Source organism: Dipodomys ordii, unplaced genomic scaffold (genome assembly GCF_000151885.1).
Source record: "Dipodomys ordii isolate 6190 unplaced genomic scaffold, Dord_2.0 Scaffold199, whole genome shotgun sequence".
NCBI lineage: Eukaryota > Metazoa > Chordata > Mammalia > Rodentia > Heteromyidae > Dipodomys > Dipodomys ordii.
Window position 1 is genome coordinate 2,181,988 of NW_012267415.1, and position 17,526 is coordinate 2,199,513.

The 17,526-nt window shown below is 34.6% G+C and overlaps 1 protein-coding gene across 5 annotated transcripts in view; it reads right to left on the minus strand.

The window, feature by feature from the left end:
• Window positions 1-17,526, minus strand: part of Robo2 (roundabout, axon guidance receptor, homolog 2 (Drosophila)) — a 519,781-nt gene that overhangs the window by 19,001 nt on the left and 483,254 nt on the right. For all 5 annotated transcript variants that reach the window (XM_013034888.1, XM_013034887.1, XM_013034886.1 and 2 more), the window contains 2 exons: window positions 13,460-13,720; window positions 7,743-7,948 (listed from right to left, as the gene is read on the minus strand). In XM_013034888.1, the coding sequence (XP_012890342.1) occupies window positions 7,743-7,948; window positions 13,460-13,720 (467 nt within the window). The remainder of the gene's footprint in view (window positions 1-7,742; window positions 7,949-13,459; window positions 13,721-17,526) is intronic.

Here is a 17,526-nt window from a genome sequence, read left to right on the forward strand (position 1 = left end):
TGTGTGATTTTATTTTGTGTATAATTTTCTTAAGAATGACCTTGTGTAATATATAAAAGAAATGTCCTTATAAATATTCCTAGAAGATTTATTAAACAAGAAATATGTTAGTAAGTTTTTGTTCATTGTCTGGATAATGGGAAAAACATTGATATAATCCAAAATAAGAAAGGAAAAATTATGGAAGTGGTACTGTGATTCAAGCTGTAGAGCGTTTGCCTTGAGCTGAAGAGTGCAGGGACAGCACCCAAGACCAGAGTTCAAGCTCCACGACTGACAAAAAAATAAAAATAAAAATTATAACAATAACAAACATAACTTTCATTATGTAGTGCAATAAATATTCTATTACAATTATGTGTGTTATATATCTCATAATGTTTTGATACACTTAAAAATATAAATATTGGTAGGGTTGGGAAGGTGGCTCAGTGGTAGAGCGCTTGCCTTGCATGCTCAAGGCCCTGGGTTCGATTCCTCAGCACCACATAAGCAAAAAGAAAAAAGCCGGAAGTGGCGCTGTGGCTCAAGTGGTAGAGCACTAGCCTTGAGCTGAAGAGCTTAGGGACAGTGTTCCAGCCCAGAGTTCAGGCCCCATGACCGGACCCCCCCAAAAATATATATATATATAAATATTGGTAATACTTCGTATTGTGGCAAATTATATTTTTTGTGGGTACACGTAACATCTTTCCATACTCATCTACCTTAATGCATTCAGTTAGATTTGGTTCTGTTCTGTCAAATTGTCAGACTCCATTAATATCAGTCAAGTCATATTCTCAGTCTGTTTGGTTCTTTGTTTGTATTCCAAAACTGATTAGTCTCTGTACCCCACCAAATCACTTCACAGCAATATCAACCAAAGAAATCCCTTGCTAGAAGAACTCCAGAGAGAATTAGCTTAAGTTCTGCCAAAACAAATAAACAAAAACCTGTTTGTCTCCTGATAGTGAGTCCTTTATATGAGAACTTCACACACATGTGCTATTCCCTAAACAAGCCACCTTTTCTGCTCTGGCCTTCTGACTTCCCTCCCTTTTGATTGCTTTTGTCCTGTCCTTAAAAACTTTGCTTATCCAATTTTTTTTTCATGATGCTTTTTTACCTTTCTGGAAAGAGCTAGTCCCATGGAAGTCAGGGCCTCAAGCAGCTGTTGATCAGTACAGAAACAGTAATCAGCTATCTTTTGTGGATTGTTTTTATAACTTTTAAAAGGCCAAAGAGACTAGATAAATAACAGTAGGCTTAAAGAGATTTGGACAGTAGGTTTGGCAATATTAGGCAATGAGATACCTAATGACCCCAAGTAAAAGAGAATAAAATTAGTGTCCCCTTTGCTTTCAACAAGGGGTCAAGACCATGAAAAGAGGTCATGTTTGAATATCTTCAACAAACTATACTAAATTAGGGATAAGATACCTGCAATAGGTACATTTGTGAGGAACACTTTGCAAATTATTTAGCCATAATCTATTAATGAAAGTAATATATTAGAATTCCTCTCAGAAATTTATATAATGGCTACTGATTTCATCTTTGGCTATCATTTTTCTTCTTTATGTACCTGAAGATTTAGATAAACAGTTACCAAAGACAGGAATAAGGCTATAATTTGGAAGAAAAGAAAAATATTAATTCTTAAATTAAAAGGTAAGTCATTTGTGTGCTTAGAAAGGAAAATTAAAGTTCATACCTGCTAGGTACAAACAGCTTAGCTAGATTACATACAAATTACAAGCAATTCATATCCATTTGACACATTACAGCTCTTGACATAATCAATACACATTTAAACATTTAATGAAAAATGAATTTATGTCACATAGTCAAATTTATTTGTGTTCACATTTTCAATCTTTCCAAATTCCTCAAGTTTAAAATTGCTGAAAGGCAGAAAAAAATCTCAAATTTATTCAAGCTGTTAAGGAAGAGCTGCACATAGGACATTAAGTTGTTGCTCACATGCTACTGAGCATAAAATACCATGATAAAGTGGCATCTTGCTGTGTCTCTATTACATCTCCAGCACTAAAATTAATTTATGATCAGTCATCAATTCATTTACATGTCATTTTATGCTAAATCCTTCCTTGCTGATAAATGCTTATCCTTAGATCCATTAAGCCAGAGTAAAGTCTGTGCTTCATAATATGACCCTGCTAATTGTTGCATTACCATTTTTATGAGATACAAAAACTAACGGAGCCCCATTTTTGAGCCAATATTTAATCCAGGAACTCTTCTTATTAAATGCTATTTTCCTAACTACCTGCTAAGTAAAATCTTCAGCTATAATTGTCTTTGGTCAAATTAATTCAAGTATTGACCTCTGCATAGATGTAGAAAGATATGTCTGGTTTCTAATTTTTTTCACTCAAAGATATTGAATATGCAACAATTTCAATCATGATACTCACAGAGAGAAGAACACACAGTGTGAAGAATAAGCACACTAAGCAGGGCACTGGTGGCTCATTCCTGTAATCCTAGCTACTCTTATCTTGAATTAATTAATAAAAAGCCAGAAGTGGAGGTGTTACTCAAGTAGTTGAGTAGCAGCATTGAGTGACAAGCTGAACAAAAGCATGAGGTCCAAAACAAAGAAAGCACAATAGAAACAAAACAAAAAACCCTCTTTTTTGGAATATATGATACCTATTTAGATATTTCATTCAGAAATAATCATGTTTGTGTGTATGTGTTTGTATGTGTGTAGTATTTGCTTTTTAATCTGTTAAATTGTGAAGTAATAATTTACTTTTAAAGGCATCCAGCCTGTGGAAGATATCTAAGAAAATAATATCATTATTTTTAGTATTATCTGTGAAATTTCTCTTCATATTAAGATTATTATTATTATGTTTTTAAATTTTCTGCACCAGAGGCACCGTTTCAGGTTAAAATTGTTGTGGCCATTGCTGTGAAATCTGTGTGGTCAAGTCAAATAATGAGGTTGCTAGGTTTTATTGTTTTCAAAGTGATGCAGTATGAGGGTTCTAGTGAAAACCTCTGAACACACAGAATATGTGCAGCCAAAAGTTGCTTTCTACAGCTTGTGTGTGGTCCAACCATCCAGACAACTTTTACTGATTTACTTAATAACACTACGTTTTGTGTTCGCTCAGGCAGTTAGAATCTTGGCTACACTTGCAGGATATATTTTTCCTTCCTTCTCCTCTGCTGCTTTCTGTTTCTTTTTCATGATCCTGTCATTAAAGTCAGGAAGCACTTACCTATGCCTCCCACCACTGAAGTTACAGAAGGAAGTATTGAAGACTTTACTCTCCCTCTTACTGGGTCATACTAGGTTGAGCAATGAGGAAGAAATATTGCTTCCAGAGAGGTAGGGAAAAGGAACTTTGGATTTCAAGGATAGCTCTGGCATAATGTTACCAAAATCCCATCTCAGCCAACCAGCTAAGGTTGGCTATGTTTGTCTGTAATTCTAGCTCATACAGAGGCATAGGTAGACAGATGGCAGTCTGAGGCCAGGCTTGGTAAAAAAAAAATCTAAAAGCTTTCTTTGGAATAACTAAAACAAAAAAGGACTAAGAGTCATGGCTAATATAATAAAGGGCTTGCATAATAAGAATGAATATTGGGAGATCTAGGCTCAGTACTTCCAAAAGAAATTAAAAATAAAACTTGTACAAATGGATTTCCTTACAAAATAGCTGATCTAGTTTAATTTTGTTAGGTTACTAGAAATAAACAGAGAAATATGAGGAAAATGAATAAAATATTCAAACTAAATATGAGGAAAGTAAATAAAAGCTACTTCTAATATTTCATGTTCTGATCTTCATTAAGTATGTAGTAATGTTCTAGTGTTGATGTTCCAGTAATAACATTACAAGCTGTATTTTTAAAAGTGTATACTTTTTTCATTTTTATTCATTTCTACACATGCATATAACAGAGAGAAATGAGAATCACATATTAAGTAACAGGAGAGAATAGTATTTTCTTGTAAAATATGCAAATTATACAGATTAGAAGAAGTTGAGCATTTCCCAAGCAGGGATCATATTCATTTACCTTTACAGTAAGATTAATTGATTTTGTACATTCTTCTCATACTTATCAAGCAGGTGACCTTGAACAAGGATTAAAATTCCTCAATGACTCAATTTATGTACAAAATGTTCATAATAGAGTTCTTTACTATGCATTTTAAACCTTTAGAAACAAAATTATATAAAACAATAGAAATTAATATTTTTGATTTTGTCCTTCATGCTGTCTTTAATTCTGAATCCCTCTTCTCCTTTCCTTCCCACTCTCAATCTCTCTTGGTCTCTCCTCCCCTTTAAAAATGTAAAAAAAAAATCTTATATTACTGTGCCACAAAAAATGAAGCAAAACTAAAGAATAATAACCAAAAGCAAACAAACAAACACATCAGACCACTGCTTAGAAGGATGCCTCACTTTTCCTAAAGGCCATTGTGTTATTGTCATTGAGTTGAACTTATTTATCAGTGGTTAAATGTAACAGGCATACGTTACACTAAATACATAAATCAAGAAATTTGCAACTACTTTTCACTAATGAGGTCCTGAATTTTGGAACTACTAGTATTATCATTTTTTAGCTTTTTCTTTTATGAATGATCATTTAAAAATTTAAGAAATCTCTCATCAGTTCCTTAGCTGTCATAAAAATATGCAGAACCAATTAGCATATTTCTTAACAAAAAAGGACTCTATAATTGATTAACTACTTACATTTCCTAATGTGTCATTTGTAGAGTACAATGTATTCAAGTAAAATCTTAACTGATTTTACATAGAAGCTCATCAGCTTGGTTGTCTTTAGCTATCTGTTATAGTTGGTATCAGATTCAGGAAAGGAAACCTATGTATTAGTTCTGTTAATAAAAATGGGCATCATCTGGGGCTGGAAGGTGGCTCAGTGGTAGGATGCTTGCCTTGCATGTATGAGGCTCTGGGTTCAATTCCTCAGCACCACATAGCAAAAAAGCCAGAAGTAGTGCTATGGCTCAAGTGGTAGAGCATTAGCCTTGAGCTGAACAGCTGAGGGATAGTGCCCAGGCCCAGAGTTCAGGCCCCATGAACGACAAAAAAAAAAAAAAGGCATCAGAGTAATGATAGTGAATACATCTATCAGGTAATCTATGTTATAAGTAATGACTAATTTACTCACATTACCAACAAATTTAGAATTGTGGATAAAGCAGAACAGAATTATTTCTCTACCATTATAACTGACTTAAAAACATCTAATTCAAATGATGAGATTAGAACCAAGTGGTTCTTTTTGTCATTGCTCTGATTTTATTTTGCATTTTTTTCTTTTTAAAGTCTTGTTAGGTAGATCAAGATATTCTCAAATTGTCAATCCTCTTACATTAGGATTCCAAGTACTGAGACTACACGTGTGTACAACCACAATTATCTCATTCTTGTTTTATTACTTACCTCATTTAACATCATTAAACTAGCCTGAAGTACATGAAGAATACATAGGCAAATTAGGATAATATTTCCTAACATGATTGTTATAAAAGTGGTTCAATATGTATTTGTATATACACACATATCTCTACCTCTGGGGCACACACACATAGACATGTACATATTACACATGCACACACACTATCTGTTCACATCCCCATACACACTACCTATACTCAATCATTTATCACCATTCTCACCAAAATGTATGCACTTATAATTTCATGCACTAAAATCCACATGTGCTCACACACCTCCTATATAGAACCACATGTATGTATACATACATATACAAATATATATACTGACTCACTCTCCCTAACATATACACATTAAAAAAACAAAGCTTGGATCAAATATTTTTCCCTCAAAACTCACTTGGCTAGCTAAGTGTAAAGTACAAGTTCTACTAAGGGAATGTTAAATTTAGAGGACAAATTTATTGCAAAATACATACCTAAACACTGAGATTTCCATATAAGGTCTTAATTAAGCAATGAGTTCAAACAGAGAAATGGATTTTGTTTTTTTAGCAATAAAAACTTCATCGGAATGAACATTACACTAGTTAGAAAAGTACAGATTGCTCCAATTACTGTAACATAAGACGGACCAACTTGTTCCTAACAGGTGTGTTTTTGGAAAAGTGTAAAATGGTATCCTAATTTATAGAAATAGTTTTCATCCTTGCCATTATCTTATTTAATAAAAATTTATATGTTATTGCTGACTTTTTTCATTATTCTTGCAGTTTTACCATATTCCTGATGGAAAATAGTTCAATATCATTAGTGAAATATGCAAAAATATGTAGAATTTTACCCTAAAGGAGATTAGGCTAGAAATTCAAGGCAAAGAGGCTTAACATAATAGTGCACTAATAAGTCATCTCTCTGTATTCAAAGATTTTAACTTTGCTCTGTCACCTTCATTTAAATGTGGGTTTCAAATCACAGCAGTGTATCTATGTTTTAAGTCTTAATTATCCTACCAAGCAAACTGGCACTCATATAAGAAGACAAAGAAAAGTGTAGACTTGGACATCACCCACTGGGTAATCCAGGAATGGAGGAGGGGGAAATTACAAGTACTAATGTTTTCTGCACTCTATCCTACCCCATCAGTTTCCATTGGTGTTTGCAAAGCTAACAAATAGGGAGTAAATCTGTGGAAATTGGGCAGGTATTAGAGTAAAAATAGATGAAACACTTATATATGTAATATATAAAAATAAATAATAACATAAAATAGTGAACTGTATAAATGATAACACTGTTATAAAATACTTTCAAGATTAAAAATGTCATTCAAGCAAATATGGATGCTTTCTGTGATATATATACATATACATATGGATGCAGGGATCAAATCTCAAGTTGTGATCCTGTGCCCTGATAATCATGCAAGTGGCTCTTTGTGTGTGTGTGTGTGTGTGTGTGTGTGTGTGTGTGTGTATGTGTGTGTGTGTGTGTTGTGTGTATGTGTGAAAGAACCAAAGGAAAGAAACTAAAAGAACGAAATGAAAAGAAAGAGGGAAGCTTTGTTTTTCACTATTCATTGTGTATATACTTGGATTCAAAACATTCCAATTTCAATCCTTGGAAATAGGTTATGCATCAGTGCTGGAATCATCATAAGGAGAATATAAACTGAGGTCTTTCACTTGGTGTACAGGCAGGGGGAAAGCCTTGAAAGTAAACAGAATAATTATACTTCTTGGGAGAGGAATAATTATTGGATTCAGCAAAATGAAATACATAAACATATAGTTTATCTCTCTATACATTTTACCATTCTAAAAATAAGACTGCAACCAGGAGAGGCATATTTTGAAGCCTTGCTTATTTTCATCAGTGAGTGGTTTTACAGAGTGAAATATCAAGAGGCATTTTAAGATTGTATTCACTTTGTATGTTGCTTCTGATATACAAAATATATCATCCCTAAAAGTCAAGTTTTTTTTTTCCACGTAAAAGACTTGGTTCCTTCGCAGAATGAACTTTTCATAAAAGCCCTGGATATAATTGAGTTTTCTTTCATGTCTTTAAAGCTCTTTAAAATTCATGAATTTTCTTATCATTTTTGCAGCAAAGCCAAAGTATTTCCAAATGCTTTTTGAATTTGGTGTTTAACATTAACATATTTAAACTGTTACAGAAATAGATGGAGTGGAATAACTCTTACATGAAAAAAGCGTATGATTTTTGATACATTTCAGTGTTGCAAATAGGTCAGGTATTTCTAGTAAATCAGTTTTGTTACCTGTCACAGAGCTGTCTAGATTGTCCATACTGGATCCAGGAGTGTGGTCTAGGGCTCTCAGGGGTCTGGGGATTTCTAAAGCTTCTTCTTCATCATCAGCATCATCATCTGCAACATCTGTTTCTAAATCAGAAATCAAGGTTCCGGACACGTAACCTAATGGTGGAACGGGAGGCTGTGGAGGTTGATTATTGCTTTGAAGGTGCCTGGAATTTAAATTGGAAAAAAAGAAAAACCAGAGAGGGAGGAGCAAATCATTAATGTTCAGCAAGATTATAATCTGAATTAAATAGCATGCTCTAATAACTGACACTAACTTCTTTTATACTAATTCTTTCTTGGAGTTGACAGTACTTTTTAAAGAAATCTTTCAGCAATGATAATAAACTCTAGAAGAATACCTTATCAAATAAAAACATTGAGTAAAAATGTCTTCTATTAATATTGATAGGTTGAAATGGAGAGAAAATACAGAGCTAATATTTTTATCAGTAAGTCATGCATAAGAGAATATTAATATTTGTTACAAATAACAATTTACAGTTGAGTTTCTTCTCCAAAATGACTTCATTTCCAATTTAGAGTCTGGAGTTCTACTTGAGCCATTCTGCCTGTTTGTGCAACTGAACAAATAATGGCACTTGATGAACTAATTCCCTCTCATCCTTCCTCAGCACTTTTCCTGCCACATTATTAGGCAGAGTGGTTTACCATTTACCCAGTTAAGTGTAGGTGCAACTATGTGTTTTATCCATCAACGACTCTGCGACTATTTCTCACTCTTTCACCTATCAGGTCTTTTTATTTTCGTTTTGGTCAGTTGTAGGCTTGAACTCTGAGCCTGGGCACTGTGCCTTATGCCTTCAGCTCAAAGCACGTGCTCTACCACTTGAGCCACAGCGCCATTTTTGGTTTTCTGTGCTTACTTGGATATAACAGTCTCATAGACTGTCTTGTCAGGGCTGGTTTTGAACCTTGATCCTCAGATCTCAGCCTCCTGAGCAGCTAGGATTACAGGTGTGAACCATTGGCACTGGTTCACCTATCAAATCTTAGAAGGAAAAATGAGGCATCACAGGAAACCTTTATTATGAAAAAATTATTTGAATTTTAACCTAACAAAGTCAATAGAATGTGCTATTTTATTTAGAAGATATTTGATCATTTATTTAGAGAGTGCTTTGAGATTCTTCAAGCTATAAAATGCTAAATTAAAGCAATTGTTACTTGTTACTGTTAAAATGAGTGAACATACTACACATTTGTACATATTGCCATTCCATTGCCTTCATGTAAAACATTAGAAGTGTTTTAAATATCAGTATAGTATTACATAGTAGAAAGATGGTGACTACTTAAAGGAGATTAGAAATAAGTGCTAATCACTTTTATCATTGGCTTGTAAGGGAAAGATACCAGATTATTCCCACTCTCATTTGAATTTATGTGAAAATATTTTATTTTCTAGAATTTGCTTAATATTCCTCTCCTAGTTGCATACTCTAATGTTAATAGGCTTCCAGTTCTTTTTTTTTTGTTTTTTTTCGGTCGTGGGGCTTGAACTCTGGGCCTGGGCGCTGTCTCTCAGCTCTTCAGCTCAAGGCAAGTGCTCTACCACTTGAGCTACAGCGCTACTTCTGGTTTTCTGGTGGTTTATTGGAGATAGGAGTCTCATGGTCTCTCCTGCCCGGGCTGGCTTTGAACTGCGATCCTCAGATCTCAGCCTCCTGAGTAGCTAGGATTACAGGCGTGAGCCACCAGCGCCCGGCCAGGCTTCCAGTTCTTTCAGTGTTAAAAATACTTTTAAAATTCTAGTTCTGGAAACACCCAGCCTCAATCAAACCCCAATCTTTAATACAAAAGATCAGGAATTTGAAGCCCCAAATAGTTTCTTCACTCTCATCTCAAACCATTAATTGAAAAATCAGGAAGAAAAAGTAAATTTCTCTAAATCCTACTCTCAGTCTTGAGCACTCATGAGCACATCTTGTATGCGTATGCTTTCAACTTCTGCTTGTGAATCAGTGATGGGGAGCCAAGTAATGTGCAGGCAACCTGCAAAGTGGTATTTACACACCTGAGAATTTCTCTGATAAGACTAGGGATTTGGTTTGGGAAAGAATGGGATGGGATAGACCAACTTGCTAGTCCTCTATCACTGATAGCACTGATATTCCTGATGAATAAAGAAATCATGTTTAAAAAAACTGAAATAAAGGGGCTGGGAAGGTGGCTTAGTGGTAGAGTGCATGCCTTGCATGCAAGAGGCCCTGAGTTCGATTCCTCAGCACCACATAAGCAGAAACAGCTGGAAGTAGCATTGTGGCTCTCGTGGTAGAGCCCTAACTTTGAACCTTGAGCTGAGGGACAGTGCCCAGGCCCAGAGTTCAGGTCCCAGGACTGGCAAAAAAAACAAAGCAAAACAGAACAAAACAAAACAAAAAAAACCCACTGAAATAAAAATGAGGATATTACAACATTTATAAATATTGTATAGTAAAAGGCTGTGTATTCTACTTTTTATGGATCACCATAAACAGAATTGCTGGAGGTGTTTGTTAGTAGTGTTCTTGTAATGCTGATATTCAAACCAGATAAAAAGGCACATCCAAACTAGATGAGCCAGGTCTTTTGTGGGCACACGACAAGTCACAACATCTACTTGTCGAGTTAACGAAGGCATTCTGGAACATTGAGTAAAGGAAACAGGGTCTGGAGTGTTTTTTTCTTTTTTGTGTGTGTAGGTGAATATAAAGTAGTTTGTTCATCCCTTGGGGAAATTCCTTTCAAGCACTTACTAAATGAGCCACCTATTCTAAGTAGAGAAAGACATCAGTCAACAACTCAGCTGAAAACCCAAGCCCTTGTAAACTGTAGTAGCTAATAAAACTCAGGTTCTTTAGTAAGTACCACACAAGTACCATCATTTAATTCTCACAAATGTATAACATAGAATAGAGTTTAACCTTGATCCAAAAGAGGAGGCCTTTCCAGCACACCTGGGAAGAAATCTCCATGTTGTCAAATAAATAGGTTTCCACTTACCAGGAGGCATTATGCTACTCCAGAATGTCTCACAGGACAAGTTATGGTGAAACTTTTAGTCACACAATCTTAGCTCGACCTCTGTATAGGCTGAAGACTGAAGTCTGTCATATTGGTAGTCAATGGGAACCTCAGAGCTCATGCTTTTTTCCCTGGTTAGCAACAATTAATCCCAGCACATGGTCAAAGTCTTCATTAGGGAAACAATGGGAAAGACTCCACTGAGAGAAGACACTTGAAGAAGGGCTTTTGGAATTTTCCTGGAACCTACATTTCTTCTTTTTTATCTGATTTGAATCTGTTTAGCTAAATAAACTGTAACTTTGAATATCCTAGCTTTCAGTGAATTCTGTGAATTCTAGTGAATAGATGAATCTCAGAGGGATATCCGGTATTGTATGTGGTATTAGAAATAAAGAAGATTTTTGCTGGGTGCCAGTGGCTCATGCCTGTAATCCTAGCTACTCAGGAGGCTGAGATCTGAGGATCACGGTTCTAAGCCAGCCTAGGCAGGAAAGTCTGAGACTCTTATCTTCAAAAACCACTAGAAAGCCAGAAGTGGCACTGTGGCTCAAGTGGTAAAGCACTCGCCTTAAGCTGAAGAGCTGAGGGACAATGCTCAGGCCCAGAGTTCAAGGCCCACGACCGACAAAAAAAGAAAAGAAAGAAAGAAAGAAGGAAGATCTTCAAATCCATTCTCTAATTTGTGTGTGTGTGTGTGTGTCTGTGTCTGTATGTAGTGTGTGCTAAGCAATTTGACCAAGGTTCTACAGCTATTAGGATGTTGACCTCCATAGAAAAGTCCCCAACTTTGGTTTTTCTCAGTTGAATTCAGACTAAGCAATCAAAATCTATCTGGAGTTTGAACCTGTTTATAAATATATTCTTTTTTTTTGCCAGTCTAGAGACTGAAAACTCTGGGTACTCTCCCTGAGCTTCTTTTTGCTCAGGGTTAGCACTCTACCACTTGAGCCACAGTACCACTTCCAGCATTTTCTGTATATGTGGTACTAAGGAATCAAACCCAGGGCTACATGCATGCAAAGAAAGCACTCTACCACTAAGCCACATTCCCAGCCTATATTCTTAAATGAAAAAAAATTTAAGAAATTCTGAGCCAGTCTGTTTAAATTACTTAACTGCTTGGTGTCATAACTAATGAAGGAAATCCTATCATTTATCAAGCAGTTTCAATATTCCATGAGAAGTGGCTTAATGTAAAATAATACTGTTTAAAAGTAGGCTGTCTTTATTGAAAAAAGCATCTGATTCTTATGAAAAATTTCAGGATTTGATTTTGATATTAATAAAAAAGCATATTTTAAGATAGGAAACCTATCTTTTTCTATGTAAGAGTAGCTGCATTTTCAAAACAAATAGCTTGTTACAGATGGCTCATGCCAATAATCCTAGCTAGTTGGCAAGCTGAAATCTGGAGGATCATAGTACAAGGGCAGCCTGGGCAAAAAAGATTCGTTAGATTCTATATCCAAAATAATGAGCAAAAACCAAGGCTAGAAGTAGGGTTCAAATGGTACAATACTAGCACAGCAAGCATGATACCATCAATTCAAACTCTAGTACAACCAAAAAAATAACAGTAATGATTAACACTGTGAATTCTAGTTATCTCATTATCAGCTCATTTCCACAGTTACAACTATCAAAACAAGCAAATATTTATTTAATGACTTCAAGCTCAGAATGTAAATCAACAGAATATAATTAGTGAGAGATCAAAAGTGTTTCATTTACCAAAGTCCAAGCTTATATATTACTACATCAGGGAAAAACAAGAAGAAAACTATAAAGCTGTGAGAATTGATCTCATTTAATTTCTACCATACTTTCACATCTTAGTACATTTCTATCTACAGTTTCTGAAAGTATGTGTATTGATTAATTCAAGGAATCTTGGATTGTTAATTTATGCCTGAGCTTCTTTGGGATGCATTTACTGTTGTTTATATTGATTCATTTAATTCAACCCAAAGAAGGCCCTTTATTTATTTTATTAACTGACATTGTCTGTAAGTGATCTGTAGAAACAGATTTACATATTCATAATGATATACAGAATTAATCACAGCACTTTGAAGAATCTAAAAGGAGTACTTTATTATGGCATTAAAATGAGTTCAAGGCCAGGGGCCAGTAGTTCACACCTGTAATCCTAGCTACTCAGGAAACTACAATCTGAGGATCCAGATTCAAAGCCAGCCTGGGCACGAAAGTCCATGAGACTCTTATCTCCAATATACCACTCAGAAAACTGGAAGTTGTGCTGTGGCCCAAGTGGTAGAACGCTAGTCTTAAGCTGAAGAGCACAGGGACAGTGCCCAGACCCAGAGTTCAAACCCCATGACTGACAAAAAAGAAAAAAAAAGTGAGTTCAAGGGTAAGCTGGTTGAAGGTAAATCATAAATTAGGAACAACTCAGGTATAGCCTATCTAAATTTGGCTCCCAGTCATCCTATAATTGCATATGTGAATTTGATTAGACTTTTAAAAAGTCAATTCTACAGTCTATTCTTTTATATTAAAGATTATGATGTATACAAAGACATTTTTAATCCTTGTATATTTTTGACAATGAGTCCTTGTGAACTCATGTAAAGGAACGTTTGCGTGTATTGTAAGCACAGGTCCCTTGACTTAGTGAGGGTATTTACCATGCTTGTTTTGCTATATCAAACTGATAAGCTCTTGTCAGCTCATCCAGGTGTGCCTGCAAAATGGGTTGCATCTCCTCCCGTGGTGATGGCGTAAGAGTAGCTGTAGACTGCTGCCCAAAGGAGATAGCAGGAGAGGAAGCCACGCCTCGCACGGGAGGTGTTGGGACTCGGTCATCATCTTCTTCCAGTTCATCTTCCATACCCTGGTGTAAGTAAGTTTGCACTGGTAATGGTGGGCACCAGCTGTCGCTGTCATAGCTGAAAGTAATTGAGGAACACACATGTTAGTACATAATTATACTGGCAATAAAGAGCAACCAAATGGTGTCTAATATGTTCTCCTGATCATGTTGGTGAAGCTACCATAGTAAATCACCTGGCTTTTTTCTTAATTTCCATTTGTAAATTACATCTGTTATCTCAATATCTCAATTAATTCTTAAAGACCTTATTAGCTAATTGTTACCCCCACAGTTACAAAGAGCATTAACTTCCCAGCAAAGTTGTTCATGTGGAAAAACCAAATTGCTAATTAAAGACAATTAATGAATTTCTGCATGTAGATTTAACTACTTCCTTCTTTTATTCACCCTTATGCAGCAAAAAAAATTTATGTCAATAGATCTGATTGATTATTTAAGAAGTGTTGGGGAAGATTTATTAGCTCTTCTTGATCTATATCAATCTCTCCTTCCATGTGACATACTAGTCATAAAGATGATACAATAAAAAGGTAATTTAATATCCCTTTATTCTGCTGAGTTTTTGTAGAAACCCATGTTTTACTTATAATGATATCTAAATTGTAGCCTTTCTATTTACACCTAATCTGTAGTCCTAGTGTTTTTAGGAAACTAATAAATCATTCAAACTTTTAAAAAGAGACAAAAAATAAAGTAATACTACTATTGGATATAATTATAAATTCAGTCTCTTGAACACATCTTAAATATTTCTCCTAACATCATCCCTATTTGCCAAATATATCAGTTGTCTTCATTGTATCTATTAGCTTTCTGTTAGCCGTATTAGCTGATTCTCAATACTTTATTACCCACTCTATTTTTAAGACAGGGAATAGAATTATATTTCTGAAATCATCATTCATATCACACAGGCTTAAAATGATTCAGGAATATTAATTAATTAAAGAAACATCTAAACTTATAAGCTGAGATTAGAAAAAAATTTCCACCACTGATCAACATGTTTTTCTAAATCAGCTGCCCACTATGCCCCACAACACCAGCCTGCTCTTGCATTTCTTTCTAACTTCTGAGTCTGTATCTGACTTCGCTTACATTTTGTCTGTAAACTCCTTCTCCTACCCAGGCACACTTCCTGGGTCATCATTTTGTGAAGCTCTTTTCTATCTTCTTCATCTGAAATTTATTTCAATTCCATAATATTTAAAGGAACTTCTCATATTACCTTTGGGATTTTTTTTTGTTTTGGTGTCTCTTTTCTCCCTATTCAGACATATCTATAAACCTAAAGTTTTTCATTTCTAGCATAGTATTTCTACCATCTAGTTAGAGTGCCTGTAGCACCTGAGCAATATTCATTAAGTAAACTAAAAATAGAATGAACACCACAAATGAATACATCTAGTCTTCGATTCTGCTACAAACTATAACTTATAAATGTTTGTGTGATGTTAACATTTTTGCTTGAGTATGTTTTGCTTTTCCTTTGTAAAACCGAATTTATCCACAAAATGTTCATACAGATGTTTATAGCAGCTTTGATCTTAATTGCCAAAGTTTTGAAGTAAGATAGCCCCAATAAAGTACAGATAGATAGAATGTATCACAGACAGACAATGGACTACTGTTCATTGTTTAAAAGAAATGTTTTCCAGACATAAAACAACAAGGAGGGAACATAAATATACTTTACTAAGTAAAAAAGACAACTGGAGAAGGTGACATACAATATAATTTCCACTGTGATAATTTCAACTGAAAGATGCAAAATCAGCCAGAGTTTGGGAAAAGAAGAAAAGACAAGGCACAGATGAATTTTGGAGTAGGGAAATCATTCTGAATAATATGTTAACAGAGGATAAATAAATATGTCTCAACAAAAGAAACACCAGGATGTGAGTTCCTAAAATGTGTGTCTTGGGGTCAATAGGTTAAGGGGTAGACAAAGAGGAGAAGAAGAAGAGAATGCAGTTAAAGAATTCAATGTACATCGTAGAAAATTAAGAACAGGGAAAGTGTGAGTAGGAGAGGGATGGGTGAGAATGTTGAAAGGAATGACATTAAGATGCACTGGAATAACAACATGTGTAGTGAAATGGCAACTCTTTGGTACAACTTACTAATGATAAAATAAAACTTGTGCAATTCATAGAATGTAAATGAAAAAATGAAACACATGGTAAACTGTGGACTGTGGCTGATACTTACATGTCAATATATATTCATCAAGTAAAATAAGTATCGCCTTGGAAGGAGATGGTGATGGTGATGGTATATATTTATGCCTTGCATAAGTCTTTTTAACTTTATAATTTTGTTTGTGCCTTAAACTGATCAAAAGTTTTAACCACTATCAGCATTTTACGTTATCAATCTATTATAAATCTACTTCAGAGAAAGTACAATATAGGTGGGTAGGTAGAGTATAAATAAACAACAATACAGAGCAGAAGATCTCAACTGATTTTAGAACTGGACAGCTACTATCAAGAACTAGTAAAGGTAGTAGTATTTTAAGTAACATACATAACAACTCTGAGGAAAAAGAAAACATTTTTAACAACTTAAATAGTTCCCTACATGGCAAAACTGATTAAGAAAGAAACAAATGGTTATAGGTGAGAAAGGAGAGAGAGATGGATGGATGCATTCATCATATTGACCCTTGCAGGCCCTAAGGAACTTGGACTTTGTTCATAGGTGATTGATAGCTACTGGGAATTTTATGCAAATAATACCATCTTTAGATGTTCAAAGATATGGACTTCTAAATTCATTTTTCCTTAGTCTCTCAAATTCTCTTTCAAAGTTATTTTTATTTTGGGAATCTTATTTTCACTAATATGGCCATTTATTTTCTACCTTACTGAGCCTGACAGACAATTGCAATTGAAAGGCCTGTTTCAGAAATCCTGTACATTTAATAGGAGTAATTCATTACTATAGAACTTATGTCTTTCTTAACCCTAAACAGGAAGAGTAGTTCAGCGTAACAATGTAACAATTTCCTCTGCTAAAAAACACTATTGGTTAAACTTAGATTTCCATTCAGTAATTATCTAGTGAATACCAGTCTGTACTGATAAAAATCTATTACTGTAAATCATTGTCGTTTTCATGTGTTTTATAAATAGATCACAGATGTTATTTGTTGAAAAGACTATTACATAAAATATCCACAATTTACTGTACTGGCTGAATTTGCTACTGTAAATCTTTCTAATCTCTTTTACCACCACTTAAAATTATGTGTGAAAATATTAGGATGGTCTAAAAGCACATTTATTCCTCTTAACTCTCTTATACCATTAAATATGCTTAAGCTTCACCCTGCCTTAGCCTTTGTAGTTCATTAACAGGAATCTCACATTTGAACTAAGCCGTCTTTGTTTCCATCTCTTTGTACTTTTCACCTTTTCTAGCTCATTATATTTGTTTGCAGATTCAATTTCCTTCAAATCAACTTTACTACTTCAAATTTCCTCTCATAATCTTAAAAATCCTTCAAACTACAGGCCGAATTCTTTATCATTCATAAAGATTTCCTTGGTGAAGACAAGCAATACCCTTTCTCTTCTGAACAGTTCTGTACTCACAGTATATTTCATATTCATTTTAAAATGTATTGTACATTTCCAACCTTTGTCCTTCAACTATTTTTAGTATAGAGCCTGTCACATGTTTATGGTTTCTTTTCCTCAAGGGAATTTAAGATATTTTATGACCTTGAACTGTTGACTTTTAGTTGTGCTAATAACATAATCTAATACTTTAAAATACATAAGCATAGTCATTGGTTTGAAATAAAAACACGCAATTTGTTTCATTAGTAAGAAGGTTTACATTACTTAAATTATT